We start from the raw sequence: 16,937 nt of genomic DNA, 5'->3' as shown, positions 1-16,937 counted from the left end.
TTTATTTATCTATCTACATCTTCGACTCGCGATCGCTCCCGGATAATTGGCGATCAAATTTTTGCACTTTCGTAAGATCGATCTTGTTTCACAAGTCTCTGCTCTTTCGTCACATGTCCAGCGCGAATAATGATGAATCGTCCAATTGTCAATAGGCGCGATGCAATCGTCAATTTGTTGTTTATGACAACAGTCTTCTATCGACTTTCTTTATCATCGATAATAACAGTCTGATTTATGACGCGGCGACACTTGCGTTAGATCCATTCGTGTATTAAACAGAGAGACGGATGGACGCTCGGACTTGAGAGAGAAAAAGAGAGAAAGGAAGAAGAGGAAAGAAAAAAAGCGGGAAGCGCGAGTAACACGAACAGACCTAATTCGTCACATGTCTTCGGACGATGCGAAGTACAATCTCGTCGCGTTATCGACGGGGCGGCCGTGGTAGCGGCCATTTGCATTCACAGGACGGGCTATTGTCCGAGAGGAAGGGAATTGTCAGATTTGCGGGATTTGCGGGACGTATCTAGCGTACGCGGCTAGCTTGTGATCCTTGTCACGTGAAAATGGCGAGGTCGAGTCATGACGTCGCCAAGTGTGTCCACGAGAATACCATTCAGGAGAATGAAAAGAGGCTGCGCGAGGCGCGAATTAAGAGTCAGGTACTGCGTCGCCATAAACACTATCCTCTAACTGTGACTCGTCTTACCGCGATATTATCTGTACTTCTTTCATGTTGTTTGCCACTAACTATACTATTCTCTCTGATTGCTCTTGTGTCGCATTAACGCGCCTCGTGTGTCATAGGGTAAAGGCCGCATCCGACAGGATTTGAACAGATTGCTTCGCAAACTCAACCAAGCTGTTGAAGAGAATTCGACGAAAAGTTCAGACAAATTGAATCTGTCGTGCTACAATAGGAATGTAAGTTCCGTCCTTACAATGAATTTTAATCGTATAAACGATTTTATCGATATTTAGCGATCAACTTGATGAAAAAATATTTCCCATAAGGTCACAAGTTGTTGGTATGGCTCGATCCCTAAATTTCCATCTGGATCTTGGTGGGGTATACGTATGGACTGCTCCAGAGACGGTGTACACAATCCCTTCAATGCTGATGTGGATGAGGGATCCTTTGGCGCTGCTTCTGTTTGTACTTCACAGGCCAACATGAACGAGGATGTAGACTTTGGTGATTTTCTCACACTCACCGGCCAAGTGTATCACAAAGAGCAACTGAGCACAGATCCATTTATTCACAATTACAAGAACCAGATACCATTGAGATTAATTCGAAGCTACAATCTGCAGAATGACATAGCACCTAACACAGGCTACAGATACGATGGGCTCTACATAGTTATAGACTATTGGATAGCCACCAATGCGGATGGGATCCAGTACAATAAATTTGCTCTAATGCGTCTTACCGACCAAGAGTCACCGAATTGGAGTAGCAAGAGCTCAGAAGTCCCATCTGTCACACGACACAGCACATCTGCGAGACCAAACCATCATCCGAAGCCTCCAATCATTACCTCCAACACGTATGACTTACGGAAATGTTCGCCCAGCACCGACGGCAAGCGGAAATTCAACCACAGAGACAATCGTGAAGCTCTACCGGTCGCAAAGACGATACCATCGTTCGACACGAAGAAGTCTGTACCTGAGAGCTCCATCGTCACGCGTCATGTCTTCAAGAAACCAAGCAACGCGGAGAGCATAATATGCTCAACTTCCGTACCTGATCGAAAGACGTTAACGTGCCTTGGTACATCAGCACCGAAGACTCACAGTACAAATATCTCGATACGTATGGGTCTATATGAATCGTCCCATAACGCGCAGGAAGCGAAGAGGAACGTCACGACGATGTTGCACAAACCTTTCAAGCCGATTGACATCGCCAATCGTACGGCTCTGGACATAGACGTACGTTCGCCACCGAGGAAGGATCCCAAGCCCGTCGCGAGAATAGACATGGACACTACGACGCGGGTGAATCCTCAGCCGGTCGAGAGTGCGACGTCTTGCAACGGCCACGTTGTCGCGAGCGATAATACCATGAACAAACTCGATTGTTCTTTGAGCAAGCGCAAGAAGGACGACTCGTGTTCTCGCGCCGTGCATCCATCAGGATGCTCGCCGTACGCCGCGTCTGCGCCGGTGGATGGCTCAAAGAACAACGTGAATGGCAACGAATGTCAGCAACACTCGCGAGATGCTGGACGAGTCGTGAATGTGCCTATGTCGAACAGTGTCGATGAACCACCAAGGAGTCCAGTCACGATGCGCGAGAGAATCTCCAGAAGTCAGGACGCCTCGAAGCAGTCGGGTGAGGCGCTCCATACGCAGGACATCAAGTCCTTGGAATCCTTGACGCCCGACAAGATCTTGAATCTGATCAACAAGGAGAAGCATCACCCTTTGTCCAAGATGTTGATCGGCAATGTGATAGGCCTGACTACGGAGGAGTGCGCGATGTGGGATGCGCCGAAGGTGAACACTCCGGACGCGTCGCCAAAGATCAGTCACAAGCAGAGGGACAACACCAAGGAAAACGTTGTCTGCTTGTCCGAGGATATGATGCTGAGCAGACGGTATTGCAGGTATCGGTCCAAGAGGCTGTCTTGGAAGGTGTCGAAGCAGACGGACGCGGGCAAATTCGACAAGGCGCTGCGCCGCCAGTCCCGCAACGACGTGGATCAGAATCGCAACAGGAGAACGCGGATGAAAGATCCCAGCGACGGGTCGAAAGAGAACAACGAGTACCTGTCGCCGTTCAACGTGCAATCCTCGCTACAGACCATCGCGCAACACACTCGCAGTGCGTACGACATAAAGACGCGCCTGCGGGCCGACAAAGACGTGCTGACGAAGCAGGATTTCTCCAGCTCGCCGATGAAAAAGAACAGACTCCACAAAAAGGGGGATAGGGAGATCGCCAACTTGTTGATAGACGCCAATATCGGGCCGAAGATGCGCGGGCCCAGGAACAGGAGGCTGCGGTGCATAAACAACACGTACACGAACAAGAGGTGTTACAGCACCCTGAACACCATAGTGTACCCGCCCGGCAAGCGCAACAGGATCACGGAGAAGCAGCGGTACAAGTCTAACTTCAAGCGGAAGAGCAAGCCAACCAAGGTCGGCCGTCAGCCTGCTCGGGACAGGCAAAGCAAGGACAGGTACAGAGTGTTACGCAGCAGGAGTTCCACCGAGGACATGAACAGCACGAGCAAAGAGGAGAGTCTCGGCAGCGCGATGAAGAGCAACAACGATCGCGGTTACAACGCTAACACTAATGAGGGCAGCAGAAAGAAGGAGAACAGAAGCGCGGCGATCAGCAACGTCAGTGACTGTAACGTTCCTAAAACCTCCTTCGACAGGAGTCTTCGGAAGAAGCTGGTGCAGACAGTGCCTTTGTCACGTCGCGCTCCACAGACCTCGCGGCTGTATTATTTTCGTAAGAAACCGTTGGAGAAGCCCAACACGATGGACGCGACGACGCAGTGCAGGCTCATCTTCGAGGGTCCGGCTGAGAACAGCTCGGAAAGAAGCGTAGAAGGAAGCAAGAAACCGGGATTCACCTCTTCCGGACACTCGGCCGACCGTAGGATCAAGCTGCAGCCGGAGTCTGTACTCGATGTGGTGTGTAACGATCAAGGCTCTCAGGTGTACACGACGACGCTGCGCATCGCCACCTCCGCACTCACGACGAGCGACGAGTGCCACGCGAGCTCCTCGGGATCCACGCGCAGGACGCTAACGGAGAAGGACAGGACGTCGGCATTCGTGCCTGTGAACACGTTGGACAGCGACCTGCGGATAGCACGGCTCCGGTCGATCGGCTTCAGGCCCATAATCAAACCACGGTCACCGCTCGACGAGAAACGATCTGTCGTCCAGAGCGAACGGAAGCATTTGCTCGTAAGCACGAGCAAGGTAACGAAACGGGACGTCGCCGAGGAATACGACAAGTACACGAATAACGAAGATAATAACGTGGTAGTCTACATGGACGACGAGCTGCAATATCAGGATATCGAGGAGGAGGACGAAGGTGCGAGGACGAAGTCGATGGAGCCAACGTTGGTGGAAGTAGAAGGAGATGATGATATCGATGATGATGATGAAGATGACGATGACAATGATGAAGAGCAAGACGTACAATCGTACGACGATAATACCGTATCACCGGAAATGTTGGTGTCGCGCGAGAACCTGGAATCTCCTTGGCATGGCTGGAAGAAAATCGTGACGAACAATCGGTCCTATTGGATCGGCTGGTAGTGCAACTGCGCAATTGAAGGTGCTTTCATTATTGCAATGAGGAAAAAAAATTGAACCGTTTTATCACACAAAATGTGTATACAATATTATATTTTTATTTTTCTTTCTTTTTGCCAAAAATTAAAGGCTGTTGAGAGTAACATTCTAAATTATTCTTCTAACAGTAATAGTACGGTATTCGAGTTGACTAATATATTTTAAGAAAGCATCGAGATAGAGATTATTATTATTTATATATATATATATATATATATATATATATATAATTAAAATATCGTATATATACATATATATGTATATGTATATATATATACAGGCGTGTATATATATACATATATAAATTATTCTCTATACGGCATATACATATACGCATGTGTATATGTACGCATGTATATTTTCTACAAGTCGAGGTATTATTAACAGATGTTTTACGTGTAAATAAATAATTATCTATTAATTGTTGTCTTATCTTTATTACGATGATGTAATAAATAGGACAATAAAACTGTTCACCGGTTTATGTGTGTTCCCTGTCTTCTGCTTTTGTTTTTAAACAGTGGCGAAATAACCGCGAGCACGGCATGCTTCATTATAAAATAGAACGTTGCTCGTTAACTTCTCTTTCTCTTCCTTTCTCTCTCTCTCTCTCTCTCTCTCTCTCTCTCTTTTTTCCTCCTTATATCCTTGTTACGCTTTAAAAAAAATACAAGGATATACACAGTTGTACACATGAGACACCAAATACCAAATATTTATTCATATCTGACACAATACTCATCAATTGTTTTTGCACTTTCTTGCTAGTGTATATTTGTTATATATCCTTTCTTTTCTTCTCTTTTATATTCAAAGGCTCCCATCGGCGTGACAGATACTTCGAGAGAGAATATCTGTCAATCTTTATCTTCCCTTTTTTTTATTTTTTAGATATAATTCAATGATATATATACACGTACGAATTTTGTAAGACTAAGAAACGAATAATTTCGTAATAGGACTGTAGAGAAGGACGCAAAGATTCTTGTTCTCTTTTTCTTTTTTTTTATGTGGCTCAAGTCCCTATAGAGAGACAGACGCGACGTCGCGAGAGAGTTAATGAGTTAAGTAAAAACAAAATACAAAAGTGTAAATAAACGTCGACGCGAGACAGATTTTACTTATCGGAACGAAAGAACTGACGGGCGACGCCGAGAAACGCGTTTCCGTTAAAAATTAAGTACTATACAATTATATTTACTTATCCACGAAGTGTAAGCTTTATCGTGCGGTTAAACACCCCTTACAGTGTCGTAGTAGAGCCACAGATATATATAAATAACACTGCCTCAAACACACGCGCGCGCGCGTCAGCATATTAAAATAAATATCTTCTATACTATACTCGTATGTTATAACATAATACATATATTAACATGGATGTAACATTATGGAACTATTACAGCGCGATGTAACGCACGCTTATGCCACGCGTGTGAGCGCGATATATTTTCTTTTCTTCCTCTCCTGTTCCTGTTTTTCTTTTTATCTCTCTCTCTCTCTCTCTCTTTCTCTCTCTCTCTAAATCTGTTATTTGTATCCCGTGAGCGAGTCGTGTTCCTACCTAATAATTAAATTCGCATCGCGCGATCGCTTATGATAAAGGTATCTTTTTTCTTTTCTTTTTTCTTCATCGAAAGCAAATCTCGAGGAGTTCATGGAAGTCTCGCGTTATAATATCAATGTTTGTCGATATATATTTCTCAAATTTAAATCGCACTCTTTGAACAGGTTGTGTTTGTGTGTGAGTGTATGTGTGTGTTTACAGATCCATGTACGTGTACCGTGTGCGTCTTATTGAAATTCGTCGTCGCTGCTTAGTAACATCGTTTTCTCGTTATAGTTTTGCGAAATCGTGGCGACACGCTGGTGAGAGGTGTTTCGCCTTTGCGGTGGTGGTACCGGCATGTTTTGCGGATCATCCGGATCGAAGCTGGATACTCGCATACCACGTTGTCCTTTCGGGCCTCCTAATCGTTATATCACGTTACATAATATTACAGCGTGGCAAGCATATGCTACGGGAGGCAAACAATAAAGGAGGCGTCGATCGGCCAATACAATGGAAATCGGACGACCGTTTTACGCGCGAGTGCAAACTGCACACAACCGTGTTCCACACGCGTGTTCATTTCATTTGCATGGTTTCGTATTGTGAGATTCCGATGAGATCCGGAGAACGGATACGCCCGTCGAAATGTCACATTTACATCTCAAACGTTCTTGCTCCGGAATTACGCTCGTGGGATCGGGAGATCGAGACCGACATAATTTCGACGAATTCAATTTCGGATGCTACATGTGTGTAGCAGGTAGAATGAAGAAATTGCGCCAAATTCGTGGCGTTTTATCCATTCACAAGTGAACGTGAAGGAAAAAAATGTCACCACAAGTTCGGAGTATGACAAAATTATACCGGTTCTAATCGGTGACGAGTAAACGCACGCAAAAATCGCATAGACAGATAGCGATGGAAAAGCCGCGCGAGAGACGATCGGAGCAACAAAGTTCAACATTTTTATACTATACGAGTGATATGTAAGTGCGAGAATAAAAAAAAATATATATCAATGCGACGTAGCCGCGATACAAACGTCATCATGCAGATTATGTAAGTAGGAAATAAAATAACCGCAAGCAGCTAAAGGGGTCGTGATAACTTTGCCACTCTCAGTGTATGCTTTACTGTTGGGAAAGAGGACACAATAATGTGCTTACATGCTTGAATCGTTTCACACCGTATATTCGCATGCTACATAACACCATGATATAAAAGCGATAAAATTAATTTAACGATTTAAGTCTAAATGTTTCATAACGTCAAACCCATTGGTGAGACTGCGTGTGTTAGAAACGGAAAATAAGAAAAGTAAAAGAAAAAAAAAACGACGAGAAGAACGATACATCAACCAATATCTAATGATCTTTTACATTTATTATAGAGCAATAGAAGTACACCACTCGTTTCCTCTCTTTCCTGCTTGTTTATGCTCTCCCCCTAAATGCCTGTCTTATGTTAAATGCTTAACTTCTATTATACAGCAAAGTTTGTTAATCGCAAAAGTGGATGAAATTGTGTGTATATATATATATATATATATATATATATATATATATAATACGTATATATATATATATATATATGTATCGACGACGATTTAAGTACAACTCTTATTTTGTAACCTTAGCAGAGAATTCATTTATCAAACCCCTGCGGATAGATAGCGATTTTTTTTTCTTTTTTTTTTTTTTTAAGGCATTGAGTAATCCCCGTAAGCAAAATGTAGTGCTGTGTCGTATATCTTTCGATCCTCATTTTTTAGTCGCGCTAAGCTCGATGTCCAATTTCTTGAAATTAAAAAACCGACGCCTCACTGTGTCATAGCTTTTCGTACGGCAAGTTGGTATTAACGTCTGAAAAATAGCAAACAAAAGTGCCTTCAAAGAAATTGAATCTAGTAAAACGGCACATGTTAAGGGAAATTTATGTAATTAATCTTTCTTCGTTAGTGTAATACATATCATTAGTGGACTACTCTCTTCAAAGCGAGTATTTTCTGTGCTATTTGTGACTTCCAGGATTGCTTGCATAAAAATTAGCTGCATATGCGTAAAAGTGGATAATATATATTAATTGGTGCCTGTATCGGTCAGCAGTGAAGTCGGAAAATATAAGTGAAATATAAATTATGTACAAAAGCCAAAGCCTGTAATTGAAGCGTTGCAATCGCGAATGAAATGTGTATTTCACGTAACTGTTATATCATCGGCACTATATATGTCAAATAATTTCGTTCTATAATTGGAACGCTATTACAGCTTCGTTTTTATAAAATGTCTTACTAGTTGACTTCTTCTTTGTAATAATAAATGAGTGAGAAAAAGTAAACTTTATATGAGACACATAAAAACTTGCAAGAATGAATGAGTTGAAATCTTGTCGCACACTACGTCATGCTATATGAAAGTTGGGCGGTTTGCAGATGTAAATGTATATGATATGTCCATCGAAATAAATAAATATGTAAATTAAAAAATAATTATGCAATATTGCGCAAAACAGAATAAGGAATTGTGATAAAAGAGCAGAACATACCAGCGCTATACTGCGTATACTGTTGGTATTGTGGATGGAAATTATGGATGGCATCAGTCATAATATCTTTTGGATTCATTGTCTCCTGCAAAATATCGTTAGTATTATTATTGACAAATTACCATGCCGACAAATGTCCCTATGTTCTAAGATACATACTTTTAAACTACTACTGATACTTTGCATCGTCACACTTCTACCTCTCGAGTCCGTAACACAGCCGGCTGAGTATACTTGGTATGGAAAAGCGTACCGTAAAGCTATAGCAGCAAATAACATCTCGATGCAAATCAGGAAATTTTGATAACCAGCAGAAACTGTTCCTGCGCTTGTCGATTGGCCCAAACTATTTATAACGGGTGAAATGACGTTCGCCTTTTCCAAAATAGCTAGTAGAACTCCTACACGGAGAAATGTTTTTTTATAGAATTGTTATTAATATTCAACATAGCTAGATGTTAAATTTGTTCTTCCTAAGAGGCGAAATACTGAAAGCTTGAGTGAAATTCAGACATACCTTGCCAAAATGACAGGAAAATCACGCTCTTCACTGTACAAAATTTCAGTACAGGCTCGAACGGTGTCAACAGGTCTCTCGTAGCGAAATAAAACAAAAACAGCCCATAAAGTGCAAGTGACACGCTGATGTTATAAATTACAGTGATGTAGATGTAACCGCCATCGGGTGACCAATCTCCATCTCTGTAGTGGCCGAAGGCTTGCAGAAATATGATGACAAACGCCATCACTGGTTTAACTAAGCAGAACTGCAAAGTAGCTTGCTTGCAGAATCTCAGAAAGCCGATGGTATACGTCTTTCCAACTAAGCAACAAGTTCCATAAAGGCAACTCGAACGTATGGGTTTTCCCCTGATTTCGGACATAATGTTGCCCTCACCGCCTAGGTACTCGTAGCATAGTGACAGAAAGTTATATATAACAAACGCTTCGTAACAGTCCCGCACTGTGAAAAAATAAACATAGTAGCTCTCGCTGTTGAAGAACAACAGTGAGATCCAAGAATATGTGGCATAGATGGGCACGATGAAGAGAATTCGCACTATCCATCTCTGTTCCGTTGGATTTGTATACCACCTCAAATGTTGATAGATCTAAAAGCACACAATGGGAAAGGGCACGATGTTGTCATCACTGATAACATTCCATCTACCGCGAAAGTACAACACTTGAAGTATAATCCTAATTCGATAACTACCTGTTGGCAAGTAAGAAAAAGTGCCACCCATACGAATACACCTGCGATACACTGAGCCGCGCGGGTCTGCAGGAAGATTGGCGTCCCTTCCTTGGTCTCTTCCACCAAACTCTGATCACTAATATCGGTGGTCGTTGACATCTTGTCCAAGTTCACGAGCGCGTGTGTCCTTGTGATCGCGACACCATTCATATGTCAATCTGCTAATGTAAGCACAAACAACAAGCGTGGATTATTTCCACGCATACAATGCGTGGACGTTTAACGTGCGAACGACGTGGCGCGATCGACATGATCGGTGAGAAGTCATCGCGATCGCGTAATCTACGGGCATGCGGAAGAGGTGAGGGAAGATGAGCAGGAGGGGGAAAAAGAAGGAAAGTACGAATATGCGAAGGAGACGGGTCGCGTCGCGCGTAAACGTGAGAGATTATGCGAACGATGGCACGTAGGGTCGATATGCACGGAGCGTGTATTCAAAAGATCGGCACGTTCGATTCCGTAGAATCGAATCCCGGAGCACTTGGGGGTACACGCAGGAACAGAAACATCACGTCGGTCGCCGTCGACGCGTCGCCGCGGTCGCGAATAAACATAAGGCCCCTACTTTCACGCGGCCACGAGCTCGGAACTATAAGCCGTCGTGATAACACAACAATGACAGGTAACGCGCGAGTCTCTCGGGATTCCATTTCTATTTCCGTGCCACATACCCGTGCCTCCATTCGCGAGCTCCTCTCCGCACGACGCAGCATACGACGCACGCTCGACCTCCCTGCTTCCGTTTACTCCGCCACGTTCCCGTTGACGTTCTCCTTTCGAGCCAACACGCTCCGAGCCAGTCGGTCAGCCTTGTATCGGAAAAGCGCTCTCCTCGATTAATCTCTCTCGCGCACTTCGGCAGACTTCAGAGCTTTCGCGGCCGTCTCCTCGCGAGCCTGCGGAAAGTCGGTCGCGGTATCTCGCCTGGCGCCTCGCCTCGCGTACGTTTCGCCGCCAACAACGTCTCCGACACCGACAACGCGCACGGGATTGATTCCCCTCCGGGCATTCGCATGTACGCGAGATTCTCGCCTGCCTACCTACACTCGCGTACACTCACGCTCGACATTCTCTCGTGCGGTCACTCTCGGCCACAGCTGTTGGATCGCGCGCACCGCACTGGCCTACCGCTGGCGTGCCTTGTCCACACAGGGGAGAGATCGCTCGATTTCGCTCGGTATTGCGGAGCGGAGAAACGCGAGCTCCGTGACGCACGCCTGTGCACCTGTTTTTCTCGAGCGAGCCCTTCGCCGCCGATTCCGCGAACGGTTTCACTCCCACCATGCGTGCCACCGATTATCGCTGCTCGCAATTCTTCCCCCCTCCCCTTCGTCGCGTCGCTTTTCGCTCCGCGCGTAAACCGTCTTTGCGCAAGTCACCACGGATCGGATAAATGATACAGGCTTGTCTTCCTCCTCCTGCTGCACCTCCTGCACCTGAGGCGGTGGATAACCGTTTTCGGGATGGTCTCTCTCTCTCTCTCTTTCTCTCTCTCTCTCTCTCTCTCTCTCTCTCTCTCTCTCTCACGGCTTGTACGAAAACGTAATTTGTTTATCCGTGGTCGTCGATTCGAGAGAATGTTACTACGCGTGGAAATATCCACGTCGCGGGAATTTACGTCGGAAACGAAGAGTCGATCACGCTCTTTGCTTCCTCATCGATGTTCTCCCGTCTCTACTTCCATGTCCTTGTCCTTGTTTCAAAACTGACGAGTTTTAATAATGACGCGAGCGCGTGCGCGTTTTTGCACGATTGACTCGCCGGAGAGAATCTACGATTGACGTACGAGCGTGGGTAAGCTTTTGTGAAAGGCGTTTCTCCGCTGTCTCTCTTTTTACTGCGCGAGTATGTCATTCATGCCAACTTCGAAGGTTGCGCTAATAGCTCAAGCTTATCCCGAGCTCCGGAATTGAAAATAGCTCGAGGGTATCGAAGAACGAATATGTTCTTGATTATTCTCACACCATTCATGTTCGATACGAAGGAATTATCTGTTCTTGCGTTTGAAATAAAAGGGAGAGAGAAAGTATAAAAAAAGAATATAGAAAGCGCGTTGCTAAAACTGACAGATCTAAAATGACGTAAATTTCGCGCTTGACGTCACGATGACATCGACTGACAGTTAGATAGAAGAGAAGGGAAGAGGAGAAAGGAGCAGGAGAGAAGAGAATAGAAGCCACTCCGCTGTCTAAGATTTCAGCTCATGATACGCGCCATCTAGATCCACTTTTGTGTAGTAAAAAGCAAAATGATTAGGATAATTTGTGACGTGATGTTGTCGAGCTTGACACTTGGATATCACCAGATAAGTGTGGTATATAGAGGTAGTAACGTCACCATAGAATTTGCATTGCATACCTGCGCCACGTATATTTCTTATTTGTGTGTGCCGCAAATTTTGCGCGATCAACAATTGTTTTAATGTCTTTTATCTGCTCGTCTCAGGTGTCCTAAGAAACTCTTTGTTGAAATGGGATCGTCTCAGAGCGTGGAAATACCAGGAGGTGGCACAGAAGGTTATCACGTATTAGGGGTAAGACTGCCTGTCAAGAGTGTCTGATTATCTACATCACCCACTTTAAGATTTTACATATGAACATATCGTTAAAAGTAACGATAGCATTTTACGCGTAATTGTACATCTGTGTAACCTTCAATAAAGTTTGCACGACTCAATCTGACTGTAGATTTGACATATTAAGTATCGGGGGTATCATCATAAAGTATAATTATCATTACTTATTTTATCATCACTTTTGATGATGTCAATTTATTTTTTCTATGAGTTGGTGAACAAGGTGCATAAATTTCATTTCTTCTCTATAGAAATTTTAGGAGACCTTACTGTTTATTAAAAATTGTCAACTTCTATATTAAATATATTTCTAAGTAATTTGTAAATTATAAATTTGCCAAAATAAAGCATATTCATATGAAGAATAAAATTTTGTAATATATATTTTCTTGTATATTCTGCCCACAATGTTTAAATTGAATAAAAATATATATTTGCTTTAATCATATGATATAGATATACATGAAATAACTCTATATCTTTTTTTTCCAGGTTCAGGAAGGCTCTCCTGGGCAACAAGCAGGATTAGAAGCATTTTTTGATTTTATTGTAGCAATTGGAAATACACGTCTGGTATGTGTATTTAATTTCTGCAAATCAAAATATATATTTCATATTGTATCAGTATGATTAATATTGTATCAGTAAATATTCTTTAAATGTGTTTAGATATGTTTCTAATCCTTTTAATTTATCTTATTATATTGTTCTCATTATCTCATTATCTTTAATAGGACCAAGATAATGATACCCTGAAGGAATTATTAAAGGCTAGTGTAAATCAAAAATTAATAATTACAGTATATAGTAGTAAAACAAAATCTGTAAGACGAACTCATATCACACCAAGCATGACATGGGGTGGGCAAGGATTACTAGGTGTTAGTATACGTTTCTGTTCATTTGAAGGTGCCAATGAAAATGTCTGGCATGTACTTGTAAGTATGCTTCAAACAAGCTTTTATTAATAATGTTTCAGTTTGTTGTTTATTGAGTAACTTACATCTAAATTTATAGGAAGTACATCCATCCTCCCCTGCAGAGCTAGCTGGTTTACGACCATTTACTGATTATATCATTGGCGCAGATTCTATCTTACACGAAAGTGAGAATCTATTTACCTTGATAGAAGCTCACGAGTCACGACCTTTAAAATTATACGTATATAACACAAAAGATGATTTCTGCAGAGAAGTGACTATTACTCCTAATAATACCTGGGGTGGAGAAGGAAGGTACATATATATATATTTTACAGAATATTTTAGATATATTAATCAAATTATGTGAATAAAAATTAAGTTATTTCTATATTTTTTCAACAGCTTAGGATGTGGAATAGGATATGGATATTTGCATAGAATACCTGTCAGAAGTGTACTGGAGCACAAGCCTGCTAATTCATACACGGTAAAAGAATTTTTTACTAATTTTCAAATTAAGACTTTCCATTCACAAGTATTCAGAATAATTAAAACATACATTTTTAATTATAAAGAATTTCAAAAATTAGTTGAAACATAGCAGTCTGTCTTAGATTGTGTTCCGATATTCACTGCCAGTACTGAAAATACATAGTTTGTGTCACATATACTATAGATTTTCAATGCTAGCAGTAAATATCAGAACATAGCCTTAAACTGACATTACCATTAATGTGATTTTTTTTTAACGTATCAGTTTAAAAGTTTAATCAGTTTGATTATAAATTTTTCTTTAGTTGATAAAATTAATTAATGTAGTTAATATAATTTTAGAATGATTACAAATTCTAATATTTTTACAACTAAAACTTAGGGAAATAATCAACCATCTTTCTAGAAATATAGATTTAACATTATATCCAATAAATAATAAAAGTGGATAAAATAAACTTTAGAACTTTGTAGGTTCTCAGTTTATATATATATATATATATATATATATAAAATATGCATTTTAGAATACTACCAAGAATGTTATGCAAGATCAGCCAGCAACGACTGTTGGCATCATCATGCCAGGAAATAATCCAGTTGTCTATATGCCATCTGGATTACCTATTCCGCCAAGTTATACCTCGCTAACAGATAACTCTGTGAAAAATCTGAAAGCTGAACAGGAAACTCTAGCATCTCAAAACATAGGAACTAGCTCACAAGTACAGCCTACGAGCCAAATTAATTTCACCGACGTCGTTACAACCAATACGAATGCCGGTGTCGGCATTAGCACTGGTGCAGGTATCAATGTCAGTGTCGGTACCAGTGCTGGTACTGGTATCGGTAGTCACACACCGATCAGCTCAGCAGCTCATATGTTTTCAAATCAGCCTACAGTTAGTTTTACACCTGGTAAGTAATATCAAATTTTATTTGTATTCTTTTTGGTGTAAATAGTTAATTCAAAATTTAATTTTAAAGAGGCGTAAAGACAAATAAATTTTATAAATGGAAGATTTTTCTTATAAAACTCCAAATATATATGAACTTTACTGTACATACATTGTACTGTCTTTTAAAAAATATCTAACCAAAGGTTTTTAATTTTCCATCAAAGTTGGGTTTTTAGAAAAAAGTGTTAGATAACACAGATGTGTGTTTAGAGATATACTCTCTTTCTCTCTCTCTCTCTCTCTCTCTTTGAATATCGACTAAAACATTGAATCAAATTAGATTGTTGCTAATACACCTGTTCAATCACTTAGGTACTTATCAAGCGACTCCGAACATTCCTGGTATGCCGGCTAGTCCAATTTTACCAACGAGCTCTTACGAAGTTACAACAATTTCGAGTGCAGCAGTTAATCTCCCAGAACTGCAAAAAGATCAGAATTCTGCTTACAGTATGACTGTTGCTACTGCTGGATTTAATGTGCCTCAACCTCATGTTGTGACGACGCCGATTTCACTGCCTGGAATGCCACCCATCACAGTCAGCGCCTCTCTCCCGCAAAATACTTCCTTCTATCCATCTGTTCTTCAACAAAATCAATTGCCTAGTACCACTGCTACGACTGCAACTACTACCGCACCTCCGACGTTAATGACGCCGACATTGACACAATAACAGGCGCGCGTTCTTAAATTAAATGAAAAAGAAACGTGACTTTAAGCATAATTTTCACACTAATAAAATAACATACACCGATAAAAAGAAGACGATCGGTATACCTCGCCTGTTCTAATCTAGCATACGATGTGACCATTCAACAGTTATTTTTTGTTTCTTAATGAGTATCAAGAATGTGATACATATAGTAAATTTTTTAATGTATACTAAAGAAATAGTATAATATTGTACATAAATAAAGTATATATAATCACAGGATTCTGATTGCGCTACATATATATATATATATGATATGTATGTATATGATATGTATAGGATATGTATATACATGTATACACATGATACATATATATGCAGCATGAGAAATTGTTACTTGATATTCATTTTGCAAACAGTGCCCCTTATATAATATTACAGTGCATAATTCTGATCTAATACAATGCTTAATCGTATATATTTTAGTAATCAATGTTACAATTAGTCTCATGCATTTTTCTGTTATATCTATAATTTATCCAAGTATAATTTGTATATCACTGACAAACGTGTTTCATGGGTGTGGTATATAAATTTTAAAATTCAAAATATTTTGCATGAATGAAAAACTGCAAAATCTAAAGATCTGTGGTAAGTTTCGATATCAATTAACATAATAGAATAGACAGAACTTATAGAATGAAAAACTGCAAAATCTAAAGATCTGTGGTAAGTTTCGATATCAATTAACATAATAGAATAGACAGAACTTATAGAATAGATGGATAGACTTTAAGTTACAAAGACAGTATTTTTATTAATTATTTTCAGATAACATTAACAAATACTAAATTGTTACAGATAGGCAGAAATGACATTCAGAGAGTTCAACTGGAGTTCTCAACGTCATTGTCGTTACCGTTTCATTTCTTAAATAATAATATCCATGTCGCCTAATTCTTCATCGCTTGGCAGTTTTATTTTAGACGGATCGACCACGTTGGGGTCAATGAGAGGAAGCCCATGCTCCTCTCTGTGACGAAGTTGCAGATAAGCTTCTCGCTGTGCCCAATCTACCTGTGTCATATCAGGAAAATAAGCCACAACAGCTGCTCCGAAGACAAAGCATATAGTGACAGTGATAAACATGGTCTGATGTAGGGAATGAACATCCTCGGCCTCGTCCTCGTCGCTGTAGCCGTAACTCACCCACTTCTTTTTTACAAGTTGAGTTTCCTCTTTATCATACCTCGATGTTGTCGTCGTTATTCTACGACAGGTCGTATCCTTGCGTGCAGCCAGGGCTAACCCCCTGCGCAAACCGTGCACGCAATTCATGCGAAATAGTGCTGCCATTGTTACTCGTTCACGTTTGTGCTTTTGTTCTGTGACAACTGTCACGAGAAACGTTCGTAAACTTCAATATTGGATGCGGCAGTCGTGCACAACAGGGACAAGAGAAATTAGGTAATATCCCTTTAACTATATTTGTGTGGTATGTGCGAGTTATACATATAGCTATCGTCACGTGTACTTTTGGGTTACATTTTCATCGGACGAGTTTCACACATGCATACTCGGCCGATTGTTGAGAACGTCTGTTCTTAGTTTTGTTCCCGACTAATGAACTGGCTGAACTATAGTAC

General features: G+C 41.3%; 4 protein-coding genes across 8 annotated transcripts; 2 read left to right on the top strand and 2 right to left on the bottom strand.

Moving 5' to 3' along the window:
* The first annotated feature begins 33 nt into the window (after positions 1 to 33).
* On the top strand, positions 34 to 4,513 carry LOC105181060 (uncharacterized). Its single transcript, XM_011137566.3, has 3 exons — positions 34 to 662; positions 808 to 924; positions 1,015 to 4,513. The coding sequence occupies exons 1-3, from the start codon at positions 567 to 569 to the stop codon at positions 4,297 to 4,299; spliced, it is 3,498 nt and encodes a 1,165-aa protein (XP_011135868.1). The 5' UTR covers positions 34 to 566; the 3' UTR covers positions 4,300 to 4,513.
* Positions 4,514 to 4,752: 239 nt separating this feature from the next.
* On the bottom strand, positions 4,753 to 11,171 carry Tmep (Transmembrane endosomal protein). 3 transcript variants are annotated; one of them, XM_019840448.2, is made up of 6 exons: positions 10,361 to 11,171; positions 9,648 to 9,850; positions 8,949 to 9,543; positions 8,591 to 8,832; positions 8,432 to 8,516; positions 4,753 to 7,749 (listed from the first exon to the last, which is right to left on the bottom strand). In XM_019840448.2, the coding sequence occupies exons 2-6, from the start codon at positions 9,837 to 9,839 to the stop codon at positions 7,715 to 7,717; spliced, it is 1,149 nt and encodes a 382-aa protein (XP_019696007.1). In that variant the 5' UTR covers positions 9,840 to 9,850; positions 10,361 to 11,171; the 3' UTR covers positions 4,753 to 7,714. The 3 variants fall into 3 exon arrangements, with proteins under 3 accessions (XP_019696007.1, XP_011135873.1, XP_011135874.1); XM_011137571.3 differs by having other exon boundaries at positions 4,753 to 6,305; positions 10,361 to 11,169; XM_011137572.3 differs by having other exon boundaries at positions 4,753 to 6,305; positions 9,648 to 9,847; positions 10,361 to 11,169.
* Grasp65 (Golgi reassembly-stacking protein 2) lies at positions 10,296 to 15,573 on the top strand. 3 transcript variants are annotated; one of them, XM_011137569.3, is made up of 8 exons: positions 10,296 to 10,311; positions 12,135 to 12,222; positions 12,757 to 12,837; positions 12,999 to 13,202; positions 13,282 to 13,499; positions 13,590 to 13,674; positions 14,207 to 14,597; positions 14,951 to 15,573. In XM_011137569.3, the coding sequence occupies exons 2-8, from the start codon at positions 12,160 to 12,162 to the stop codon at positions 15,310 to 15,312; spliced, it is 1,404 nt and encodes a 467-aa protein (XP_011135871.1). In that variant the 5' UTR covers positions 10,296 to 10,311; positions 12,135 to 12,159; the 3' UTR covers positions 15,313 to 15,573. The 3 variants fall into 3 exon arrangements, with proteins under 3 accessions (XP_011135871.1, XP_025157958.1, XP_011135872.1); XM_025302173.1 differs by lacking the exon at positions 10,296 to 10,311 and adding an exon at positions 11,469 to 11,483; XM_011137570.3 differs by lacking the exon at positions 10,296 to 10,311 and adding an exon at positions 11,998 to 12,013.
* Positions 15,574 to 15,750: 177 nt separating this feature from the next.
* Positions 15,751 to 16,865, bottom strand: NP15.6 (NADH dehydrogenase [ubiquinone] 1 beta subcomplex subunit NP15.6). Its single transcript, XM_011137573.3, has one exon. It carries the CDS (start codon positions 16,645 to 16,647, stop codon positions 16,222 to 16,224), a length of 426 nt encoding a protein of 141 aa, XP_011135875.1. The 5' UTR covers positions 16,648 to 16,865; the 3' UTR covers positions 15,751 to 16,221.
* Positions 16,866 to 16,937: the final 72 nt, after the last annotated feature.

This window comes from Harpegnathos saltator, unplaced genomic scaffold (genome assembly GCF_003227715.2).
Source record: "Harpegnathos saltator strain DR-91 unplaced genomic scaffold, Hsal_v8.6 scaffold47, whole genome shotgun sequence".
NCBI lineage: Eukaryota > Metazoa > Arthropoda > Insecta > Hymenoptera > Formicidae > Harpegnathos > Harpegnathos saltator.
This window is presented reverse-complemented; position numbering and strand designations above follow the sequence as displayed.